General features: G+C 37.3%; 1 protein-coding gene across 2 annotated transcripts in view; it reads left to right on the top strand.

Moving 5' to 3' along the window:
- The window catches only part of TTC1 (tetratricopeptide repeat domain 1), a 33,443-nt gene that overhangs the window by 4,705 nt on the left and 4,824 nt on the right, over window positions 1-23,914 (top strand). For both annotated transcript variants that reach the window (XM_029997603.2, XM_029997605.2), the window contains exons 3-7: window positions 7,817-7,877; window positions 9,747-9,859; window positions 11,895-11,931; window positions 13,659-13,807; window positions 19,983-20,037. In XM_029997603.2, the coding sequence (XP_029853463.1) occupies window positions 7,817-7,877; window positions 9,747-9,859; window positions 11,895-11,931; window positions 13,659-13,807; window positions 19,983-20,037 (415 nt within the window). The remainder of the gene's footprint in view (window positions 1-7,816; window positions 7,878-9,746; window positions 9,860-11,894; window positions 11,932-13,658; window positions 13,808-19,982; window positions 20,038-23,914) is intronic.

Genomic DNA, 23,914 nt, shown 5'->3' with positions numbered 1-23,914 from the left:
GAAATGTTCTATATATTTTGATTATTAAAAGAATTTGTTATATGATGCAGCTTTTAAGAAAAAATACTCCAGTTATGGTCTGAAAGCAGCTGCAGTACATCTGTTTATTCAGAGTTTTTCAAACATTTTAAACCTCCTTCCAATTACTCAAAAGGTCGTTTTAGAGAAGAAGGGCAACATGATTTTTTTTTTTTTTTTTTCAGCTGGAGAAAATGAGGCAGAAATATTCAGAGCTTGTTTATTTGACTGTTCAGGTTGTGACCAGACACTCAGCAGCAGTGCTGTGTTTGCTACTTAGGCAGTCCTTGATCAGTTATTCTCAGCCCCCTGCTGCCTCCTTCATTGTGCTAGCACACCTCTCTGTGTGAATGTGCAGTGAACCAGTTACAGGGAATGATTCAGATGAAAAATAATGCTGTATTTTTAGATCAAGGGCAGTGCTGGTAAAAGTAGACATCAAATGGCAGCCTCATGATGGCATACAGGGGTAGATGGATTTTCTTCAATTAGACTACTTGCCTAAATAAGAAAAACTTCCCATGAACTGTGGTTGCAGCACCAACCATAAACTATGTACTCAAGTCATAAGGAGAGCTGAATGTTAGCCCTGCTCAAATTTATGGGGCTACATCTTAATAGTTTGGGGTTTTTTTTAAACTAAGCCCATTGTTGTGTTTTAGCAGCTTTAATAAATGAGTTCTTTTAAGTGATGTTCTCCGGTAACTAGGCTGTAGAAAAGAAACTCTCTAATTTATTCTGGAGATGCAAAGAGAGATTCTAGTCCTTGCTGTGTGTGTTTATGTGCATCTTATGTGCAAGCTTTCATGGTAGCAGCTCTGAGTAGAAATTCTCACTCATGCAGAAGCTGCTGCAGAGATCAAACTAAAGGAGCAAGCGGTTGTGTATTTTCTCTCCATTATATTTTGAGAGCCCCATACAGTGAGATTTCTAATTTTCAGCAACGGGAATTACTTCCAGGGAAACAGTACCAATCCTGTAAGAAGTCTACTACACAATGAAGCAAAATAAGTACTTGAAGGGATATTAAGAGACAAACCTGCAAGAAGTATTCTTAAAAACAGGTGTAGCATAGAGCCTGGTTACTTGTCTGGACTTGCAACTCCACAATTAAGCAGCCTGAAACAAAATTCACTTTTATAAGATTTTGTTGTTGTTGTTTCAAAAGCATGCTGATTGCTGCCTCAGCAGAGGCACTGAGCAGTAAATTGCTTTTGATGCATTACAAACAGATTTTTCTGGTTAGTTGTCATTGACAGTGATGGCTTTGACATTGGTCTAGTCTGCAGAATTAATCAGAAGACACCCAACAGCTGTTACATGGTAATTGTTTCAGTCTGACCTGGTCCTCTTCTGGGGGGACACCCATTAATTATGAGTTTATCCAGCAGCAAGATTCTGAATCCCTCATGCTCTTCCATCATGACAGATGTCTTGTTCTTTGGGCCTTGTCTGGCAAAGACTTAAGCACCTGGCCTAGTAAGCTCTTATTTTGGATATAGAACACTCCTTTCTAGCTGCTGTAAGACCCTGGAATAAGTATCTAATATTCCTCAAAAGCAATTCCCTTCTTTGGGCTGTTGCATGTGCATTAGAGCTACAGCTGGCTGTAATCATGTTCAGCTTCTATTTTAACACTAGGAAATGTGTCAGCAAGACGAGGAACACAGCTCTAGTAGAGGAGATTCTTGATTAGTATTTTGTTAGCAACTCTGTAAGAATTAAGTGAAACTGATCTTTGAGAAATAATGTTTTTGTGTTATACCTAAGATTTTTTCAGTTCTGGGCTAAACAGTAAAACTTCCTTTTGTTTTGGTTTGGGTTTGGGTTTGTTTTTTTTTTATTCTGTTTTCTCCAGAGGTTCTAGGATGTGTTAGAGAACATGGTCTTAATCAAGAAATTTCCTTTAAACTGCTCCTCTCCTCACCTTTTCTTTCCTGTGCTTTAGGTTGATCCCATTGTTCTTCCATAAATTCTAGCTTCTGTATAGAATTTGCTTTTCCAAGGGTTGAAGAACTGATCTGGGATTTCTTCTGAGGTGGCTTCTCAGGTGTAGTCATTCATTTCAGCATTTGGTGTTTTCCTAGTTCTGACTGTCCAATATAGTATAGTAACCTTGACTCTGTCAAAGTTGCTGTTTTTTCTATAGTATTTACAAAATAAAAGCTAAAATACAAAATGGAAGAGGGATACAGTGAAGTCAGTCATATTTTGGAGCAGTCCTCAGATGTTGATCACTTGCAGATGGTCTCAGAACTCTTTCCAGGAAGAATTATGTGACTGGACAAAAAAAAAAAAAAAAAAAAAAAAAAAATCCCAGGTTATTAACACATGAGACAATCCAACTGTATAGCAATAAAACTTGCAAGACAATTGGGTTTTGAAGGTATCACAATGCAATCTTGTGACTGTAATAAAAGATGATCCCCTTACTCAAATTACCTAGTTTAATAATCTGAATCCTGTATACAGTACAGCACCAATACTAAATAAGCTACCGCTTTGGTCAAATTGGAGGAAAAGGTGGATTGCTAGACTAAAACTGCCCTGTCTTATGGCTTGCAAAAGAGAAAAAAAAACATCCTGTTGTATTTTCTGAGTTAATCAAAGCTTGGAGACGTACATTTGAGAAGTATATCTGTATCTGCTAGAGTAATTAATTCCAAGTGCTGGTGAGAAGAACTGGGATAAAATCTGGATTTATAATATCCCTGTGTGATTTATAGTTCTTTGAGTTATAAAAGTCTTTTGTTGGATGGCAATTTAATAGAAAGAGTGAAAAAGTATACCTTCATCTTTCTTTCAGTGCTGCTATCTCATTTTAGTCTTATATTAATTTTTGCATTTGTCTGGAAGATGCTGATACTGTCAAATTGAGACCTTTTTGACTTGTGGTGGTGATGGATTAAGTGGTCAGCTCCACTTTTCTGCCTGAGGCTGCTGCCTCTGAAACTGGAACAACTGAATGGCATGTATTGTCACTCAGGAATAGTCACAGTTAGTCTGGCATGTTGACTTAAACCGACTGTCATGGATGGATGTGACCTATTGTCTGAAGTGCTGCTTACAATTTCAGGAAAAGGTAGTGATTTGGCAGTAGAAAGACTAATGTGTCTACCATGGAGTTACAATGAGCAGAGATCGGCCACAGTCTAGCAATGCTTATTACTCTACCTCTTGAGTGTAGACGGCAGATTTGGCACAGTTTTCAAGTGACAACTCTAGCAAGATTTGAAAAAGGATTTTTTGAGTGACTACAACATTAAATTGAAATTCAGATCCTTGAATGCATGATACCGCAATAGCTTCACAAAACTGCAGGGGGAAGCAGATGACCGCTAATGGATGACTTAGCAATAGAATTGGTGTTTGAAGCTGAAAAATATATTCCATATCTGTTTAAATTCCTTGCTTCCGTGCACCCTTTGAACTCCAGTAATTTTAAATTGACTGCTACTTGGTGACCTTACAAAAGGGTATATGAGATGCAGATGTGCATTGTCACACTGTATAAATAGCCTTACAGAGAAGAGAGTACGCATTTGCTGTTCTTGACAAAACTGGAGCCAAGAACAGTTCCTAGCAAAGTTAAATCAATTGATCAAATAAAATGCATAGGACCCACCAGAGGAAGCATAGTTGGAAGCATTACAAACTGAGGGTGTTTGTCCTTCAGCTCTTACCAGCTATATTTAAGGATTTCACTTCCAGCACTTTTGTTACATAGGTTACTTCCAAAACAAACAGTGAAAATAGGTAGGTTGCTTTCTTCTCTAATAGTGGAATAATATTTTAATGCTTTTATTTTTAACCCTGCGTTTTTTGGCAGAGTAGCTGAGGTCCAGCGACTGACTGTGTTTGATGGCCTTTCTTTTGAATTGTTTTACTTTATTGTCAGAAGGCCAAGCTGTCTTTTCTTGTTACTTCAGATCAGGCCTTAATCTTCAGTACCTCTTGCTTGCCAAGCAGGTTTATGTTAGGATCCTAATTTCTTCAGAATATGGACAATTGTAATTCAGTATCCAAATATGTCAACATTTCTAATCAGATCCTGTAAGAATCATATTACTAGTTAAATGTAGTTATTTCTTTTGGACTTCAAAAAAAAAAATTTTTTTTTTACTTTGTACATCAAAAACTAATGCCTGCCACTCAGAATTTGTCATCTTTGTGTTAATAAAATTTGCAAAAAACAAGCCTTAAGATTTTGCTGACTTTGAATAATCATAATGTAAGTTGGGGAAGTTGTGCCTGACCCCAATGTCATATATGAGCAGCCTCAGGGAATATAGTGGGTCAAGATATATTTTCCGTAGGCAGAGCATTCTAGGAGTTCAGTCTGACCTACTTCCCTTGCTGAGGAAAGGGTAGCCTGCCCTGCAGCTACTTAAATCTTTTTCTGAAAAATGAGTGGGTAGGGACACTGAAATGACATTGTGCAAAATTTGTCCCAAGGACAAGTCACTTGCAATTTTTTCACTCTGGGCTGATATGATCACAGTAAACTGGTGACCAGTCAATTTGCAATTGTCCATCGAAGCTGGAAATTTAGCGTACTGAGTGGAGAGGTTATGTCTTCTAACAGTGGTTTAGTTTTTGGGTTTGGAGGGTTTTTTTGTTGGTGTTTTGTTTTTGTTTACCCTGAATTTGAATAGAAGACAGTTTCTGACAGCACCCATTGGACCAGTCCTTTCAGGTTAAATGTAAATTAATCCAAAATAGTTGACTTTCCACTGCTTTTGTGTTAGGATTTTCTGTTAAAGAAATGTATATATGGAGGCATAAATGATGTATTTATTTCACAAATACATAGTGTGCTTCAGAGGGCAGTGCATTTAGGATGTGACGTGCTAATACATATGCTTTTACATCTTGTGGAAAAGTCAGAGGAATTTGCTTCTAGGGATAGTCTGCTACTATGTATTGTTTATGGGTCATACTTCAATCCAGAATGAAGTGTGAGGTACCCTATAGACTTTACCTTTTTTAAAAATACTGTGAAAACTTGTACAGTTTGGAACTTAAGGGACCGCCTGAAACCCGTAATACAGGGATATCATGAAAATGTTGGTCAAGCTATAACAGAAATACTGGTTTGGAACCAGGACTGCATTGCTTGCATTGCTGCTTTCCAGGGAGCTGAGTAAGCTGCAAAACCATATACGGTGTTCTTAACAATGCTGCTGGCTTCTGAAACGTGCTTAGACAACACCTTTTCTGGTCAAATAATCAGAAGTGACCACAAGACTGTCACTGACATTTGTATGTCTGTAACAATTATGTGACTAATAGTCCTCTATTCTTCAAGTTTGTGCAGTTTGATTTGCAGGCAAGAGGACGTACAAAGGAACAGGCTTTCGGAGGAGAGTTGTATGAATCATCAGCTTCCCAGCGTGACAGTCCTTAAACTCTTCAGTTGCTCAGAACTTTCATCTGCCCATGTTTCCCCAGCGAACATGGCCATACAGCCACCTTGGTCATTCTTCTGTGCTGTTGAGACTCTAGGTCACCATCTTCTTGGCTACCTGAGGAGGAATCCCACAAGTGAAGAATTTTTTTTTTTTTCCTTTCACTCTTTTTTTTTTTTTTTTTTTTAAATATCAAGCTTCTTTTCCTGAAGCCGCCTTGCTGCAAATCATTTTTATATTAGTGTTTAATTCTTAACTGGGGTAAACATGTAATATTTTGTAATAATTCTAATAAAATGAAACAAAATAATGATAATACAGGTAAAGCTTTTCACCCAGTATTCCTTGATTTTAGGGTTTCTGCATCAGGAGTACTGCGACCACGCTGTAGTTCTCATTTTATGAAAAAAAATTCTTTCGTTATTGTAGAGTTATAACTCTACCTTATGCAACAGTGAATCAGTTAATGGCACTTAAAGGCCAGTTCTTAAATAGGTCATGAGCAATGAAGTCAGTAGGGGTAGTGTTTCAAGCATTTCTTTTCTTGAATGAGGGTTGTCTATGTAGATCTTTCATGTTTTCCGGTAGGATCATCATCTCCAAACCTGTTCTGTGCTGAAATCTGGCTGCTTTGTTCACTGATGTGAAAATTACTTCTGTTGGGCTTTCACTCTATATGCATTCAAGATGTTATAAAAATTGCTTTCTGTGGAGGGTCAACTGTGCATGTGGCAGTGACCTTGCTGGAGCTGTTTTGTGTGGCACTTCAAAAGTTTGGGTACAGCCTTCAAGCGCAGTTACATACTTCCTGTGCTGAACAGCAGAAACCTGCATACATACAAAGAATTGGTGCTTTGAATGCTGCTTGTGCCTTAAGTGGTTAAATTTGTTTGTACGCTCACATTTAGAAAGCATCAACTGGCTTGTGTATGTTGGTGCAAGTGACATTGTGGAAGGACTTGTGTAGGTTTGTCAGTCCACCTTGGAGGAAAGCCAGTTTCTAAATAGGGGTGCATGTTTTGTCTGACCTATGTTCTGGTTTTTGAGGGTTTTTTTAAATGTGAGGAGCAATGAGTATTAGAAAACATATTTAATAGGCAACAGGAAAAAATTTAGTGATGTAGGCATGTATCGAAAGGGTCAGATATTTTACTGTGTAATTTTGTGTGTCACAACTGAATGCCATTCCCCTGAGCCTAGTTTTCAGAGCGTTGTGATCTGTTATTACTAAGATGGTGACAATGGTCAGGTGAATTACTTTCCAAAACCAATAAAACCAAGAGGAGAGACCCTCTGTTTTGTATTGTTTGTCAGCTACGTGGCGTAGCTGTGAGATGGTGCAGTGCTCCACAAAGAGTACTATATTTAGCTGTTTCCAAGGAGATGTTCTGTGCGATATTGATAATTGCATTAATCCTTGATTTACACAATCTGCAGGAAAGGAAACTGCTCCTTTTCCTAGTGTTGGCTTTTTAATTGCTCAATGATCTGTAATTTATAGACACCTTGATTTAAGTCCTTTGTGTCTGCATGTGTGTTGGGGCCAAAATCAGTGGTCAAATAATCATTTTTCTACCATAGAAATGATTCATGAACATGAGCATTGCTTCTTGATGTTACTGTCTTACTTGGAGTGCTTTGTCTTTACTTGTGTGAGGTATGTCTGCTTGTGAAAGACTTCCATTGTAAATAGGTTGAAGAGATGGCTTGGTGAAATCCTGTGTTTTCTGTGTCAAAGGCTAAGAGCATTCATGTCAACTTCACTTGTGCCAAGAGTACTGTTAAAATATTCATGGCTGAAAACACAACTCTGCTTAGCATGTGCAATTTTCACTGTATAACAGAACAATCTTCCTGGGTCTGATGGTTTAGTCACTCTCTCTGCATAAGAAATCTTTCAGGGCAGTATTATCCATGGACCTGTTTCTAATGCAGTCAGCTCAACATGCTTTGTACATCTCTGAAAGTAACTACGAATTTCTGAGGTGGAATTATTTCAAGCAAAACTTTTGAGACTTTACATCTAAAATATATTCTACATAGTTGACCTGCACTGATTGAATTAAATTGAGTTGGAAAGGAGAAGGAAACAGCCAGCTAAAAAGCTAACATATTAGTTTAAACCTTGTAATTCACTATGAATGCTCTTTCTGCATACTGTTGTCCATGAACTGGAGCTTTTTAATTGCCTTGTTGTTATACTCCAGTGTTTCATGGGTATATAAAGTGTATCATGTCACAATGACTACAAGCATGCGATCTTGGTACTAGTTAAAATTCTTCAGGTTACATTTTTGTTCTGATTTCTATTCATATTTTATTTGGAACTGCAGCTGACCTACTTGTTCATTTCAATTAAATACTTTGAGACATTGTCTTTTCTTTTGTAGAAAAGAAGAAAGGAGAGCACAACGCTGAAAGAGAAAGGAAATGAGCAGTTCAAGAAAGGAGGTGGGTTGATAATCTTTTAACACCATATGGATGTTACAGAATCTTAAATTAATACTTAGCCATCATGGTGATGTTGTAGAAAACCCATAGGAAGATCTCACACCTATCATTGTTCAAATTTATCATCTATATAATTTTTCATCTGGCTCTAGAGAACAGAAAAAGATAGCAGACGTCCTTAAGAGTTAAGTTTAAATCACAAAGACTTGGATTACTAAAGCAGTATTCTCATGAAAACTAAGTGTTTAAATCCAAGAACATGATAGAGAATTGACTGCCTTCCAAGTGCCATGATTTCTTTTACTAATCAAAAAAGGCTTCCACTAGGCTCTGAGTTTTGCTAATGCGTGTGCGTAGAATTGATGCAGGACTTGGTGGCCCAGTAGCGCGCTCATTCCTTTGTACATTTGCATGTTTCTTTTTATCCACTGACTCTATCTGTTGTACATTTTCTTTATGTATGTGTGTGTACGTATATATACAGACATCTATATATACATATATACACACATGTATGTATATCTATATGTACTTACATGTACATCTATGTACATATAGATGTACATGTATATGTGTATATAGAGATGTGCACACATGGCTATGTGTGTATATGTAGAGATGTACATGTATGCACACATACATATATTAAAAAAAAATAAAAATCTAGTGATGTGTAAATTTCTAGGTTATGCCAGAACTAGACATGTTCTGAACATAGTTAATACATAACAACAGGTTTGAGGTCAGTAATAAATAACTGTACTAATGCTTTTAATTAAAAAACATAAAGGGAGAAGTGATTCTGACACCTACCTTTCATTTAATGTTCTGGTGGCTAGGGGATTCACAAAGAAACCAGGAAATGCAGATTCATACTTTCCCCAGTCGGCAGGGACACAAGTAATTTCCCCTTCCCAGAAGTATACCCTGATAACCGACAGTGGCCTTCCAGTTGGAGGTGTCTTATTGTGGGCTAAGAGAGCAAGATTCCTGGGGAATGATTTACCAATTCAGGCAAGCATCAGAGCAGGCAGAAGGGAACTGCTCGGACCATGAAAGCAGCAAGCCTGTAAGGTTGGCTGAATCATCTTGTGAAGTCTCATCCATAGCCTCTTCTTGACAAATTCTTCGGCACATCTTTTCAGTGTGCCTGTGCCTGCCAAAGTGCTTACTAATCAGAAATACACAACCTTTTAAGCACCTGGATGGTCACCAGCTAATGTTCACAGAAAGAATTGCCCTGGTTTGAGGACAATGCACTTGTCAGCTGGCGAGCCGTTGTTCAGAGTCAGTATAGGGCCTTTTCACTCTTGACTCTACCTTTATTAGAAAATTAATAACTTGGTGGTAAACCACAGGTCCTTGCTTTAGACCAGACTTGATGATGGATGACCTTCAAGTGATAATGGGTTTGTGGTGACTGACCTTTAAGTCAGTCATTGAAGATGATGTGGCAAATAAAATATCGCCATAGCTGCTTTGAACAGGTATCGGTGCAGTGGCGTGTTTCAGTACATGCTTCCTGTCAGATCAAAGATACACTGAAGAGATTCTACCTCTAAGGCTGGTACTCAAATTGAATGAAACAATTTCGGGGATGAGAATTATATGCACGTCATGCTGCACTTGTTACATTAAGCTCAGGACTGTATTTCTGCTTTTACAAGGGTGTTGATTTTAAAATAATTGTCATTGATCTATGTACTACTTAGTAATGTACTTTGTCTGAGAGCAGCTACTGATTCTGGTTTAATATTGCATCATATGTTGAGAAATGTTTCCAAAGAAATCCTAGCCATGTTGTTCACTGACTGTACTGCTATTTGAAATAAATTGTCTGTTCTGGTTTTTTTGCTATTGCATCTGCAGACTATGGAGAGGCAGAAGACTCCTACACAAAGGCTCTGCAGATTTGTCCAGCCTGCTTCCAAAAAGATAGGGCTGTTTTATTTTCAAACAGAGCTGCTGCAAAAATGAAACAGGTGAATATTCTTTTTATTTTATGAAACACCATGTATTGATTATATGACAAATGCAATAATGAAGTCATTAGGGGTGCATAAAGGAGGGCAAAGGAATAAAGCTGTTTGCAGGTTTTGCTGCTTGCTCAGTCTGTCATGCTCCCAGTAGAAATGCTGGTATGCTTGGCTTTACTGAGGATTAATACAAACCTGAAAGTTGCAGTTGGAACAGCTGTTCAAAGTTGTTCTGCTGCATTATGTTAAAACCACTGATTTTTTCTTTCATTCTCTCTATTTTAATGAAATTCAAAGTTCATGTAGAACAGATGTCTTTGAGCATGTTTAATGTATGCAGACCATGTATTAGATTGTATAGAATTGTAGCTAGTTAGTGGTTTTTTTAAAAGCCTGGATTGTCATATACTTGTCTTCATTTAATTGGCTCAAATGCTTTGAGGCATAAGCAGGACTTCCTAAATAGGGCTTTATTAATTCAGTTAGTCTGCTTCCTTCACAGTTGCTATGTAGTAGGACAGACCTATATAGTAGGGCATGGTCTGGATAGAATGGCTGCAGCTTTCTTCATATGTTTTCTATTCCTTCACCAGGGACAGGTGCCCAGATGTTAACCAGAATCAGCAATAAACTTAAGTAGCATGGAAGGCACAGAACACAATCTGTCTGAACAGAAACTTTCACTTCTTTAGAAAGAGGAGATACTAAGAATTCAGGAGAAATTACTCCCTATTTTTGCCTTTGTGTTTAAGATTAAATTATTATAGAAAAATAGCACAGTTAACTCCTATCCTCAGTTTACCCTCCAGCAAAGGGAACTTTCTTGCAGTTTTCCTCCAGTATTGAGACAGATGCAGCTCTGTTCAGAAATGTACCTTGCAGCCATATTTAGGCATAAATAAATAAATTCTTACTCAGCATAGAGTATTCTTGTTTGGCTAGAGTTAACTAACTTGCTGTTGGGATAGTGAATTGTTTGAGCAGGCAAGGAAAAAATGGAATAAAATCTGTAATAACAGATGCTGGAACCTTTCAAATATGAAAGCTGTAAACTGAAAAACCTCCTCATAATCCAGATGTTAACTATTGATATCACTGAGAAACTAATCCAATAGCCCCCTACAGAGGCCAAGATCATAAAAGAGCTGTGCACAAACTAGTGTATCTCACCAGGATAGATCAGTGGAACCTGACAGACCAATACATTACTCATTAATAATATGAATCTATTTTCAAACTTTCCCCATTAAGTTTGTTCTTCCATACCTGCTGCACCCATTTGCTTTGCACTACACTAAAAGCTTGTGAGGCATTCTCTTCTGAGACAGCTTGTGTTTTATGGAGGAGAAAATAGTTCCTTGGGTGTAGAAAGATTACTACCACTTAGATCAACAATACAAGCACAGAACAGCCTGCATTTTGGGTTGGGTTTTTTTTAAGCCCTTTTAGTTTGGATGAAAATAGGATCTCTGTCTTGGCTCTTTTGCTTTTTTTCTTGTTTCATTATAAGCAGATTGCCTGGCTGTCATCTTCTAACTATGGTTGTCTGGGTGCACTAAAATCTTGTCCCTACCACTTCTGGAAGCCTTATGCACTGTCCCTTGTAGAGAAAGCTGTATTAGTGCTAAAGGCAGTATCTGCTTTCCAAATGTGTTAGCTTGTACAGACAAGAATTTATCTGAGGCTCTTGGGAACCGTCTATTCCAACCCCTTAATTAATTGACAAAGGTAGAAAAGCTGTAGCTCAGTTAAGCCAAGGCCTGCAGATGTGACTCAGCCTTTTGACTGTAGCTTGCTGCCGGCTGTTCAGTGCAGACCGATTAGTGGGGCAGCCGTGCAGTTTGAACACTGGCAACCTTCACAGAGAGGAAGCTAATCACTGGTAAAGAGCTTTACATCAGAAACAACGGTATGAAAAGCCTTGATTACATGAACATCCCAGTTCCTTGGAATGCCAGACAAACCTTTTTGCTTGCAATTGTAAATAATCTGTTTCACAAGAAATAGGATTTAAATATAACAAAACTATTTTGTACTCTAGGACAAGACGGAAGCTGCCCTAAGTGACTGCAGCAAAGGTATGACTTTTTTTTTTTCTATGTGCTGCTCTTGTGCCAGATCTGTCATGCATAAATTATGCCATTTAGTGCCTTACTGCAGAGCTGTAATTTTGGGCATAAGGGTCTTTAAAGAATTTAAAGAAAAGAATTCTTTATATTATTTATTTTGTAAAATGTCTATCAAACTTTTTCTGTCTGCAATAATTTACTTTCTATTCTCTTGTGCCAATAAGGCTGCTGTTTTACTTCTTTTTAATAGCGAAGTCTTTTTATTAAAGAAGCTGTTTCCTTACACGTACTATTTTAAACCCATTTCCCCCTGCTATTCCCCCCCAGAACTTGGTTTAATCCCAGATTCCAAGAACCATGAGGCCTTACAGAATTAAAAGCATTATCAAGTCCCTTTTATGCAAGGCTTTTGCTTTGTCACAAGGGGTTATGCTCTCCTGTTCTTGTCCTGCATGGTTTTCTCTCTGCAACTTCTGGCAAAATCATTTCAGCTGTGTATTGCTTTATTGCTTCCACCCACTCACCCATGCTTGAATATTTGTTAAACTCCCCATGACAGCTGGGGAAAAAGGTCCATGTTACCAATCAGAAAACTAATCCAATGGCTGCGTGCCAGTACTGCTTGTACCGTAAATATGAGTTTGTACATGCTAAAAGTATTCTTGAAGGTAACAAATTCTAGCTCGCCTCTGTCACTTTGTGGGTTTGCCATGTTTTGGTGGTGGTGCATTTTGAAAAACACTTCTGCTAATTTTGTAGTGGATGAAAGGGAATTGGTCTGCTTTGCAGCAGTGAGACTTAAACCTACCATCACTTGACACTCCCCAGGGACTTGGCTTACAAACGGCAGTGCAACACTTGGAGCACAGCAGAGCAATTCACACTAACCTGCAACTTGCTGACTGTAGCATTGTCTTTGTCCTTCCAGAAGAAATAAGCTAGAATATTTAGCTAGATAATCCTTGATTTAATTGTCCCAAGAACCATTTTAATGAGTAAGTAATTATAAAGTGGGCAGTCTTTCATACTCCCTCTTTCTATGATGAAAAATGGATGAAGAAATTTTTGAGAAATTACCATTTGCAGGTTACTGTTAAGTTTACCATTCAGTCTTAACTGCATCTGTAAACACAGTCATGGCTGCCAAGGGAGTAAGGAGAGGAAAAGCTTAAATTCAGTCAGTATGCCCCTCTGACTTGTAGAGCTAATATAACCGTTTGTGGATTCCCAACCCAATTTTGACTGTTTGATATTAAATTCAGAAGAACACCAGTAGTTCTGGAGTTTGTCTCAACTTGAACTGAGATAAGCAGGGAAACGCTTATTTTCCCTGCTGTGTGTATCTTTAGGTATATTTAACTTTAGCTGTAATCTAATAATATACACTTATTAAATATACAAAAGTTGAAAAATATCTTACAGGTCCTTAAAATTTCTGAAGCGTCACTTAGAATCTCTGCATATATAGTATTGCAAAATTAAATGTTTGTGCATTATAAATCACTTCTATCTGTGATAGCGTGTAGACTTTAAATGAAATATGATCATTTGCATTAGACTTTCACAGGCAGATGTATGCCTTTTCTGAATTATGACTTAGCTTTTAAACTGTGCTTGATTCTGAGCTAGCTACACTATAAAGATAACTATTAAGAATTTAATACACACTTAAGAATTCATTTGAGGGGTGTAGAAATGTTTCAGGTAAAATACTGTGCTTTGTTTTTGTTTTGTAGCAGTGGAATTAGATCCTAACTATATTAGAGCTTTGCTGAGGAGAGCAGAACTATATGAAAAAACAGAAAAACTAGATGAAGCTCTGGAAGATTATAAGGCAGTCCTAGAAAAAGACCCATCAGTTCATCAAGCCAGAGAAGCTTGCATGGTAAGCCTTTATAGTATACTTTGGCCTAACTTTAAACCAAGGTCTTCTCTTTCCTTTTCTAAATATTCAATGTTGTTTATGCAAGCATCTTCATATGAAGTGTTGATGACTTTTTTTTTTTTTTTTTTTTTTTTTTAGTCTGAAAGTGTAGTGGTTTTCTCATCTGGTTTTATGTAAGGAAGATTACGTGAACTGCCACAACTTCCGTGACAAGTCTCTGGTCCATAAAGCATAATCCTCTTTTTACCTTTGTAAAATGAGTGAAAGTAAATGTGTACTCTGAGCTGTAAGCATCTAATAATATGTTTAGCTGTTGAATAGCGCATGCACACACACGCTTCATTCTAGTTTCTGATTGAGGCTGTTAATTGTATTTACGCATGTGCTAGAAAAGGTTGCCTGAACCACTGCTGCATTTTAGTAGCCATCGTTTCAATACGGATCTGCAATTTGGAGATCAGAATACAAGCACCCTATTAACACAGTTCTTGCTAGCTGTTTAATTAGTGGGAGTCTGGTTTTCTTTCAGTAGAATTATTTATCTGATTGGTAAATTTGGAGTCAAATGCGTTTATGGCATAATTATAAAATAATTACTTTTTTTGATGACTTGATTCTATAACTTTGAGAATGGCAGAGACAGGATTCTATCAGTCTATATCTATGTCTGTATCTACTTTAAAATGTTGATATTTTTGTTTCTTTATTTATCTGTTTTCTGTCCCTGTTCTTTGCTATGCCTTGTGTGTGTATTGGTCACTTTGAGTTATTTTACTAAGTGACTGAAGTCTGCTATTAATCTTCAAAAACTTAGCCTTTCACTTGAAGAAAAAGGCAATTTGTGGTTGCAAACAGCACTCTCTCCTGATGCAGTTACTTTCTTTTTTCTTAAAAAAAAAAAAACAAACAAACAAACAAAAAAAAAAAACCTACAGCTTAGTACTGTGTTCCAGTGTCCGCTTTCACCACTTTCAATCAAATTACAAATACTTCAGACTTCAGCATTAAACGTTCCTTGCAGAATCTTTGCCATATCTCTGTTAAGTGTAAGGAAATGCTTTAAAAGTTTCCTTGGCCTTTAGGATGTGTCAGCTTGGATAAAAAAGGTAAACCCCTAGCACTTCCTGAAACCCCAATCTAACATGTAAATAATCTCTACTCAACGGGAATTTAAAGTCACTGCCACAGCCTGCTGATTTGAGGTTTTAAGTAACTCTTTGTGTAAAATACCAGCAGGAAGTGATTTTTGTAGTGATATTTAGTATGTTAATGCTCAGTGTGGAAAAGAGCTGTGGATTTGACAAGTTCAGAGGGTCTTTTCACAAGGGTAGTAAGAAGGGAAACTTATTTTGTGGAGAAAGCTCCTCTTACAGGCTGCTTACTGTTCTTATTTTTGAAACGAGTTTATGAAGGCTGTGTTGAAGGGACAAATGCGGTAGAGATGTAGCCAGACAGCCTGTGGTTTTGAAGGAAGATGTGCTAATGAAAGGTAGCCACTATAAAAAGTACAGTGGTGGTCACTTTTTATCAATTTGGGAGCTTCAGGTCATGGTAGGTGAATGGTTTGCAAGCACCAGAGAGCCTGGGAAGAGCTGACCATCTTCTGCAGGGAAAACAACAGCCAAACTATTCTTTACTTCCATTTTAAGGTAAATGGATGCAATTTTAAAACGTAATTCTTAGTTGGGCACTCAAATCCATATGCCAATACTTGACTTTATTTATATCTGGTTAAATTTTCAAAGGGCATCATTATTTTAGTTCAGCTTCACATCAGTGAACCTGCAACGTGTTCTGCCCCATAAAGAAAAAAAAAAGAAAATCATTTGCTTCACCCACAATATTATCTCTAAAACCACTTTGAATATGTTGATGCAGAAATATTTTTTAAAGGCTTAAGTTTAACTGTTTTAACTCTCCATTTGGGAAAATAAATCATTAGTAGTGATTTCCCCCACCACCACCACCTTTTACCCATACTTTGGTGTTGTAAGTGACAGAATAGAAACTGCTTTTATAGCATATTAGACAAGAAGCCTTGCCTGAAATTACTTCCTTTGGGACTGCATCAGTTGCACTGATGGCAGAAAAATACTCTGCTTAACTGTGTAACTCCTGTTAGTGGTAAGGGTATGGTTTCACAAAGCAGCTAACCTGGTGTACTAACTACCTGCTGCTTACAAAGCTGTCCAGTTGCTTTCCTTGTGCTAGCACTGGTACTAGCTCACGTCCGACCCTAGGATGGCTGGTTCTATATATGAGTCTGGCAGACAACTAACTCTGCTAAAGGGAAAAACAGCAACAAGTGAGCAAAAAAAGGCAGCAACCAAAAAGTCCCAAAGTAAATACTTACTCAGACAAGTCCTACTGCAAATGCTAGTGAGAAGGAAAGAAGCCATGGTCAAGGCAGCGCAGGAATTGGGGCCATCCCTTTTGGCAGCACCCACTGACAAGGTCAGTTTACTGTACTGTGAAACAACCCCCTGATGCTTGTTGCATGCATCTAGTTGCAAGCAGGAAAGCACTTTATCACCTAGCTCTTGGCAATGGCTTAATAAATGACAAGCTTGTCAAACATCGTTACTGCATGGGTAGTGAATGTGATCGGTCCATCACAGTGTAGAAAAGAGTATTTATGTTGGCCTTGTTTATAGTCTCCTAGCAGAGACTATGGCTTATTTGATTCAGGAATTCAGCCAAGGAGTCTGCTGATATTCATAAAGGAAACGATGGGGTTTAGTTTCTGTAGCTCGTAGTCTTTTAGCATTAGACTAGCTCCAGAGTGAGGCCTAGTGTAATCTAGCCAGTTACTTGGTAAAATAGTGTATAAGGAGTGCATTTTAGCAGCTCATTATACAAAGAACAACTGTGAAGATCAGACAGATTGTTATAAACCGCCAGTCAGGACTCCACAGATTAAGACTTCAGAACACTGTCAGTAGTTGGTACAAAATGTAAGGAGTTTAAAATACATGTATTTTGGCTGATTGGAACCCCCTGAAAGTATAGATGCTGTCCTTTATAGCTCTTGCAAAACCACAATTTTCTTTCAGTGACTATGCCTCTAATAATCTCACAAAAGACCCCTTGCTCAGTAACCAGTGGAGATTTGGGCTAGAAGAGAATTGTAAACAGCGCTGCTGTTCTTCCGGTCCATCTTTCAGGAACAATCAGTAATTTATTCTTAAATTTTGTAGCTGAGAAGTACAGAGGTTGACTGTTACATATACCTTCTGCTCCTTGACCTCATTTTACTAGGCAGAGGCTTTAGGCTCACATGTGGTGCAGAACACTTTGTACAAAATGCCCTCAATTTACACTGCACTGGGAGTTAGGACATTCTGCCCTGAGTTGGTTCTGTTCTTTGTTAAGTTTCAGAGTAGAAGCAATCTTTTGAGGCTGAAACTTAAAAGTCCCCTCTTGAAAAATTGTTAAGGAAATACTGACAGCTAGTTTTACACTTTTTAAAATATTCATAATAAATTTCTGAATTTCATAATTAAAAACCAATTCCATCTGTAATGTTGACTCCACATATGTGGTTAACATATCTAATGTGTAGGAGACTAAGAAGCTTTGCTTTATTGTAAAATGCATTGCGCTCTGCAGAAATATCGCAGCTTTTTTCCCCGTCACTGGTAATGAAAATGATGCATCAAGAGAATCTGCATATTAGCTTCATATGCTGTTAGAGCAAATCTTTCTCCTTCCTGTACATAGAAAATATTTCAGATACAGCTTTAGGGCATGTCATGATCTTGTTAAATGACAGTTTAAAAATACTAAATACACAGTAGTTCTTTGCTTTGATTCCTGATTTGGTAGCTTCACTAAAATTTCAGTACTGTTTATATTTTAGGAGTACAGTGCTAATGTTCCGATTTAAATCCTAGTGTCACACACTTTAGTTACTTTTGACATATTCAATGCCAGATTAAACAGTTTGAAATTAAAATGTTTTGTGGTGAAATAACCCCTATTGATACTTTCCCAGAAAGTGTTTAATTATATGGTATCAATCTTTAGGTTTTGTTTTTAGCAGGTGTGTAACAGTGTTGTGTGAATTTTAGCTTCAGCACAGTTTTTGAGGGATTGGCAGGCCAGATAAACTTATTTACCAAAAGAAGCTGTACTTTGAGGTAAGTATCATAGACACCAGATAAATAGCTGTCCTTACAGACACCTTTCTACAGATAACTAACCTTGCAAATACATTTCTGGAGTGAGAAATGCTGAGTCTTTACAATAGTAGTATTCAGACAGACAAAACATGGAGTATGTATTTCAGATCAAGGATTTGTGTCATTTCCTGCTAAAGCCTAATGTCCAAATGTGAGAGACACACGCTATGTATGCCAAACTTGTCCAAGATTCAGCAAATCTCACAACCACAATGCAAACTGAATTTAGAGCCTGGGGATATCCACACATGTTTTCATGCAGGCAGCTTAGGTCCAGATCTGCACCCAACTTAATAAGCCCCTCTGGGTCAGCAGGAGTCAGATGAGGTCTGACTGGGCTAATTAGATCTGGCTCACTGGTGGTGATGCTGGGCCTGGGCTAGTTTCAAGCTTAGCCATCCATGTATATCTGCATTCTATTCCTTAGTACTTGTTTTTCTGTTTTTTTCTGGGGTATACCACCCCTCTTCCCCATCAGTATAGAAAATGAAGTGTATTTGCCAGTGTTCACCAGTGTATCCTGCGTTGAAGAGGAGAGGAATAGACAGGCAGCCTTGTCAATGGGCTTTTTCTTGAGATGAACATCTTATTTCACTGTGGGAATGATATCAGGATGCCAAACCTATCCATGATGACTGGAGCTATAAATGACAGGAAGGAACAAGATTAGGAAATGAATTCTTTAACTATGTTGAGAAGCCAATTATCACAAGGCATGTGTATCAGGAGTGAATTCCACACCTGTTACCATAGTCTGCAACTGTAATTAATTTACTGATAGCACCATTACAGCAGATCTGTCTTATTTGCTATGACCTTCACAAGAAGAGACAGCATAGTTATGCATATAATTGCATGCTGAACTGCCAGAATCATACAGTAATAAGCATAGTATAAAGGCTTGAAATAGTACTTCTGAAAAATATGAAAAAAGATGTGTGAAAAGTGACAGTCATTTGTAAGATATTTTGTTTCAATGTTGTATTTAACTGATGTATAGAAAATATACAATTTAAATGATACAATGGTAAATTTAGTTGTAGTGAATATAAAGTTCTAATTAAAAATTATGATTACAATAATATAGCAAAACACCAGTACTGTGTAAGGATGGAAGGTGAGTCACAAGTGTTCCAGGCATAAATGGGAATCTCAAATCATTAGGAATGGATGGACCATGCAGTTATGTAATGCTCATTAGAAACATGTGATAAATTTGTGATGGCGCAACAGATCTTAACACTAGTGCCAGTTCTGAGAAGGGAAAAAGCACGTTAATGAACTGTTACTTGGACTAGTACCTTGCTCAGGATGAACTGTTGGAGTTCCCTCCCCATGATGACCTGCCAAATCAAGGCCTGCATTTATAATACCCTCTTCTCCTCAGAACTATGCAATATATTGTGTAATAAGATGCTGCTCATTAAGCTATGCCCTGAAGTTCATAGACAGTTAATTCAGTGATCTTCTGATAAAATATTTATATTTAGATGATCTTCATGTTTTCACACTGCGGACTTCCCTGAAGTGTGATGCCACTGAGAACTGACTTTATGGATGTTTTCCTTGTTACACCGGTGTTTACATTCAGAAGTCAAATGCTGTGCTTGCTTAGTTCCTCTAGCCTCTCTTACCAAATTTATTGCATGCAGCAGAGGAAATAGGGCTAAAATATACTTTAATTGTAAGTCTCTTAAATTCCATAAGCTTTTCAGTTAAAATTCCATGCAAGCAGATCAGATCTGTTTTTCAGCAGTAAAAATGTATGCCTATATGGAACCTGCACTTACAAGTTTCGACTTACGGTTTATGTGAACTGATGTCATAGGCTGAATTACAGGTTTTCAAAATAAGATGAAAGTGTGGTTTGACATAAGGATTCCTTTTAAGCCATAAACAGTGTATCCTGGGTATGTGTGTGAAAATTCCATTAGTTTAACCTACAATATTATTGAAAGCATAGGTCTGATTCCAATTTTTATCTCTCTCCACAGCGATTACCTAGACAAATTGAAGAGCGGAATGAAAAATTAAAGAAAGAAATGTTAGGTAAGTAACATGTACATATAACTTGCATAATAATCTTCATAGTCTACTAGAAAAAGAAAAATGCATGAGTAGAATCTCTTGTATAATTTAAAGAAGGTAAATCTTAAAGGAAATACTTGTTCTCTGTTAAACAAAACTCGCAATTTCTTCGTAGTTCTCTATTGCTTGGTTTCACCTACAGTAAGTTCTAGCCAAATAATTCTCCCCCACATAAAAGGCTATTAGTTAAATTTAAAGAAAGAATACTCAAGACCTTCTAAAACAATTTAATATTGATGCATGTAAAAGCAGGGGGAAATGGTTTGAAACAGACCAACTGCTCTGCCCTTTCTCTCTGCAAGTAAACCTTCAAAGGAAACATTCCCATGAAAGGGATAAAACAGGGTTTTCACTAAACCTTTACATAAAAGAAGTCAACCAGCTGTAATAACTGAGCATGTTTGATCTTGTGTCTGAAGAAATAAATTTGGTTGTTTGTAGCACTTCCAACCTATAGACCTCCAAGTCTTTATGTTTACCTTGATTTATATAGTATTTCAGTTCTGTTTGTTTGGAGGCTGAATTAGACCTACCTAGTGTTACAAACTGGCATCTGGCCTTGCTAGGAGTGGAATTAGATTTCCTAACTGCGTAACTCGTTGTCTCTTGACTTTTTACAATTCTATACCAAAGGATACTATTGACTTTACTTGTTTGTAGGAAAGAGAATTTAATTAATATAACTCATGTGAATGTATGTGCCCCCATCATCATGTTGTGTGGTATTGCTTGGATAATAGCTTAACTAGATTGATGTATTTCAGAAGGATAACTACTTAAATAAGATTGCGCAAGCAAGATTGATTTTCATGTGTAATATTAAGTATAAAGCACTTCCTTGCATGGCTTACAGGGTTATGGTTAAACAAACAGTTTGGGGGGGGAGGGCCTCCTACCCAAAAAAAGACTACTGTCAACATTGTCTACTGTCTTGTAGTTAACAGAGTTTGTTAATTCTTATAGGTTCAGACACTACATAAGCCAAACTGATATTCTGGTTCTTTTTAAAATGAGTTTTTATTTTTATATAATCTTTTCATTTGTACTGTTTAGAAAATCCACACAAAAGAGCAAGGACAAATGACAGTATAAGATAAACTAACTGTACCTAACCTCTTTCAGAAATAGCTTCAATAGTTATCTGTTTACTCATTCTAGGTGTGACAAGTAGTAGCTGAAATGCTATTTTAAGATGAGTACGCTTTGAGGGTTTGGGATGGGAAAGGGGAAGACAGTGTTTTGCTATTCTGCAGAGAATCAGGTTAAACTAAGTCTGTCTTGCATACTGTAACACTAATTCTTAAAATATTTTGGAAGAAGAGACTGTTTCAAGGGCTTATGCTGAAGCTGGTATTTTTCTTTATTTTTTTTTTCTTGCTGTACAGGAAGTCTGATTTGCTCTTGCTTTGTACCTGTTTTGACCCAGTCAAGTTGCAGTGAGGCTTTCTAGAGCTTTACATCATCAGATTCTGTTTCCACCATTGTGCTTAGAACAAGCCATAAATAAAGAAGGTTAAGTGTCATAGTGCTATAAACAAATGACAAAAGCAAAAAATCTCCAGAAGGATCATGCCCATTTGTAGGACATGGGATGAGTTTCAACAAAAAATAATATTATAACAATTTCTAATCTTTTTTGAACTCTCCCTTTGTACCATTGTTACCAATGTCTAAAGGGCCTCACTAATCACAAGGGACTATACTGAAACAATAAATCCAGCTTTATAAACTGTCATTACAAACCTAGTTCTATACTGCTAATTTTTGCCTAGATTTCAGACTAGATGTGATCTTTTTAAAAAGCGTTCATCCAGTGGCAGTTAGTATTTCAGAACTACACTCGTCTTTTGGGAACCAGTTCAGGCTGTTTATATTGGGATTCTCGAGAAAGGAGTCCCTTTTCAATGATGTTACATACATGCAAGGAGATACACTGATGTTTACTGGTGTAAACAGCCAGGGAAACCAGACTAAGAGTGGGGTAGTACAGCATATAACCCTATGTTCATCCACAACCTCTGCATGCAACAGGATTCATATAAATTGTCACATATATTGTTAAAATTATATGGTGTCAATTGGGCAGGTGGTATTTTATTCTTAGCACTGCTTGTGATCACTAGTGTAACACAAATTGAGGATTTTTTTCTATAATACATTCTCTTAATAGAACATTTGAAATTAAGTTAGGAATATGAGCAGTAACCAGACTAATTTTTTAAAGTGTTATAAAATTCTCTGTATCTTATTGGTAATAGAGATAGCATTAGCATTAGGATCCAGTTATGGAGGCCTGGGAATTAAATACCTCCCAGAGTTTACAGAATGCTGCTGTTCTGTCTGAGGTCAAGTAAAAACCCTTAAAATTGAAAAAGGGGGATTAAATGAGAGTTGTGGAAGGAGTGAAAGAAAACAAACTTGATATAGTGTGGTGGTTAAAAGAGTTCTTTGGATTTTTTTTGTTGTACGATGTATTTGTTTTAAGCTGTTTCAACTTTTCTATTTCAAGAACTTTGTTAGTGCTATTTACCAAGTACTGTGTCAGAATAGACAATTGCTTATGGTAATCTGTTAGAAGTTTACCTGACTACTGGTTAAGTAGTGCCAGGTGTGCAAGGATTCATTCTTGCCTTCTCACAGGGGAGTCAGCTCAGGTGTCTGGGTTGTACCCCAGATTCTTTGGTTCCAGTAGAGCAAGTCAGATGTGTCCTAATAGTGCCAGGCTAGGCCTAGTCCAGGAGCACTGACACTAAGTTTAAATTAATCACCAACAAAATCTTTAGAAAGAATGTCACAGTTCATGCTTTGGCTCCTTTGAAGTTTGGATATTGAATTGAATTTTTATTTTAGTCAATGAATCAGCCAGTAATGTTTTTTCTAGGTTTTTATTCTTTCAACTAAAACTAAGTCCTGGTATACCCAACTTACTAACACTGTCATGAAAACTGGAGCTTTGTACAAACAAACCAAAATAAATGGAGTGCATCTTCCTCCTTCCCCAAGTGTGTTTCCTGTTTTCCAGTGCTACAGCTCATTACCACATAGTTTGTCAGAAGCTGAAACCACTTCTTAAGTGATTGTGTGTAAATAAATCAGAGTACACATTCTTGGCTGGATTTTTCTTCCAGACTACCTAACTATGAATTCTTGTGTGCAAGTGGTAGTGCATGTGATTGAAGTTGATGTCACTAGAAAAACCGTGTTTTGTTGCCAAACCAATTCCATTTCTGCTATGTGTTCTGCAAGGGTCTAACTTTTCCAAAGCTGGCATTTGTGTTTAAATTATTTTCCTATTTTCCATTCAGCCTTTGCAGGTTAGTGCTGCTGCTTGCCACTGATGTTTGCTCAGTACAAGTTAACCTCTGAGTTTCACATTAAAGAAAGCTTAACTTATAGCACACTTTAAAGTAGCTTTTAAATCCATGTGGCTCTTTCCCTTTATGCTTTCATAATGTGAGCGTCCTCTGCCTTAGTAATTGCCCAGGACATGAGCATATACTGACCATCTTCTGTGTTCTTTTTTATTTCTCTTCTGACTTTAAAGCCAAAGATTTCCAGCTATTGTGCAACAAGCTAGTCTTGTTTAGAGAAACTATAATTATTGTGATAACTAGGACCAGCTCCTTTGGGGAGAGGGTGTAAAAAGAGGGGAAGTTTGGAATAGTTTTAGCAAGATTTAGCAGCTTAGGGGCTGTGACAACAATAGTTTTCTGCATAGCTTCAGGGGAGCCAAGTATATTGGATATAAAAAAATCGGATGGAACATATGCCAATCTGTGTAGCCCATCTTATACACACAGAGTTCATCACATCTAATCAAAAACTATGGGGACTTTCA

The sequence above is a fragment of the Aquila chrysaetos genome, chromosome 22 (genome assembly GCF_900496995.4).
Source record: "Aquila chrysaetos chrysaetos chromosome 22, bAquChr1.4, whole genome shotgun sequence".
NCBI classification, from domain to species: Eukaryota; Metazoa; Chordata; class Aves; order Accipitriformes; family Accipitridae; genus Aquila; species Aquila chrysaetos.
The sequence above is the reverse complement of the archived record's forward strand: the minus strand, read 5'-3'. Positions and strand labels throughout refer to the sequence as shown.